Raw genomic sequence first — 1,318 nt, 5'->3', positions numbered from 1 at the left:
CCAAAACTGCTTTACATTTCTTGCATGGGCACACGGAAGCAAAATTTTTTTTTTTTTTTTTTTTTAAGTAAGAATGCTTAATGTCATCCCTTAAGCACTCCAAGCTTCCACCGTAAAGACAGACTGAGCTGATTCTATTAATTATGCTATCACCATACAAGTGTAAAGCAGTACAATGCTGACAGGGCTGGAAGAGTGTGTTTTGAAGTCGGTGAGGTGCAGAACTTACCTAGTTTAAGATCCCTGTGCAAGATTTCCTGTTCATGAAGATACTTTAGCCCTGACACAATTTGCCTGAGGTAGTATCGTACTTCTGGTTCTGTCAATACCTTCCTCGCTTTTAAGATGTGAGCCATTGACTGCAGAGGGAAAACAAAGACAGAAATGTCACTGAACATTCATGTACAAGATTCACGTTAAACAGAAGTAAATCAATGCATGGAGAAATGACTAAAAAAGGCACAAAAAATACCTTTTACACATCCCACATTTAAATTAGTTGCAGATTCCAGGTAATTAAATACTGGATTTCTCCCAGTTGATGCTCACCCTTCTACTGCAGTACTCCAGAAGAATGTAAATATTCTCTCTGTCTTCGAAGTAGTGGTAAAACTGCACAACATGTCTATGATTAAGCATTCGGTGCAGCTCAATCTCTTTATCAATCTGAAGAGACAAGAAGGGGGAAAAAAGTGTTGTTGGCCTTGCATCCACAAGGTTGAGCAGACAGCTCTATCAGAACCATTTGAGGAGAAGGGCTGGGCAATCCAGCACACAAAGAGAGTTTGAGGAGGAAAAAAAGTCATTCATACACACACCTTTTCCCTTTGATGAGGTTTTGCTACTCTGCTGTGAGGAATAATTTTTGCAGCATAAACTTTATTTGTTGTCAAATCTGTCATCTCATAACACTTGGCGAATCCACCCTAGAGAGACACACGAGAAAAAGGCAATTATAGCAGGTACGAAAGAAGTCCCACACTTAGTCATTCACCAGCTCACGTATTAGTCAAGGAGCGGAACTTCCTTTGCACAGGACAATTTGGTAGAAGGCCAGTCTTAGGTTCATCGCCTATCTGAAGGTTGGCGTTGCAGATCCCCCCAGCCCCGCATGCAACATCAAAGTCATTTTTGTAGGCTTGCCCGAGCTGAAGGCACGATTCCGCTTGTATTTAGGGGCAGAGATGAAGCGGGCATAGGAAGGGTGCTCGGACCCACTGCGTCCGGACCGGGGCAACGCAAGGGCAAATCGGACTCCGGGCAGGTTGGGGGGCGGCAGTGCGGCACGCTCCAGCATCCCCCGGAGGAAAGCAGCCCC

The 1,318-nt window shown here is 44.4% G+C and overlaps 1 protein-coding gene across 1 annotated transcript in view; it reads right to left on the bottom strand.

The window, feature by feature from the left end:
* Positions 1-998, bottom strand: part of PLK2 (polo like kinase 2) — a 5,486-nt gene extending 4,488 nt beyond the window's left edge. The window contains exons 1-3 of the mRNA XM_009272508.2: positions 819-998; positions 550-666; positions 230-359 (exon numbers count right to left, since the gene is read on the bottom strand). Coding sequence (XP_009270783.1) covers positions 230-359; positions 550-666; positions 819-902 — 331 coding nt within the window. The 5' untranslated portion in view covers positions 903-998. The remainder of the gene's footprint in view (positions 1-229; positions 360-549; positions 667-818) is intronic.
* Between the last annotated feature and the right edge of the window lie 320 nt (positions 999-1,318).

The sequence above is a fragment of the Aptenodytes forsteri genome, unplaced genomic scaffold, assembly GCF_000699145.1.
Source record: "Aptenodytes forsteri isolate BGI_AS27 unplaced genomic scaffold, ASM69914v1 Scaffold92, whole genome shotgun sequence".
NCBI classification, from domain to species: Eukaryota; Metazoa; Chordata; class Aves; order Sphenisciformes; family Spheniscidae; genus Aptenodytes; species Aptenodytes forsteri.
The sequence above is the reverse complement of the archived record's forward strand: the minus strand, read 5'-3'. Positions and strand labels throughout refer to the sequence as shown.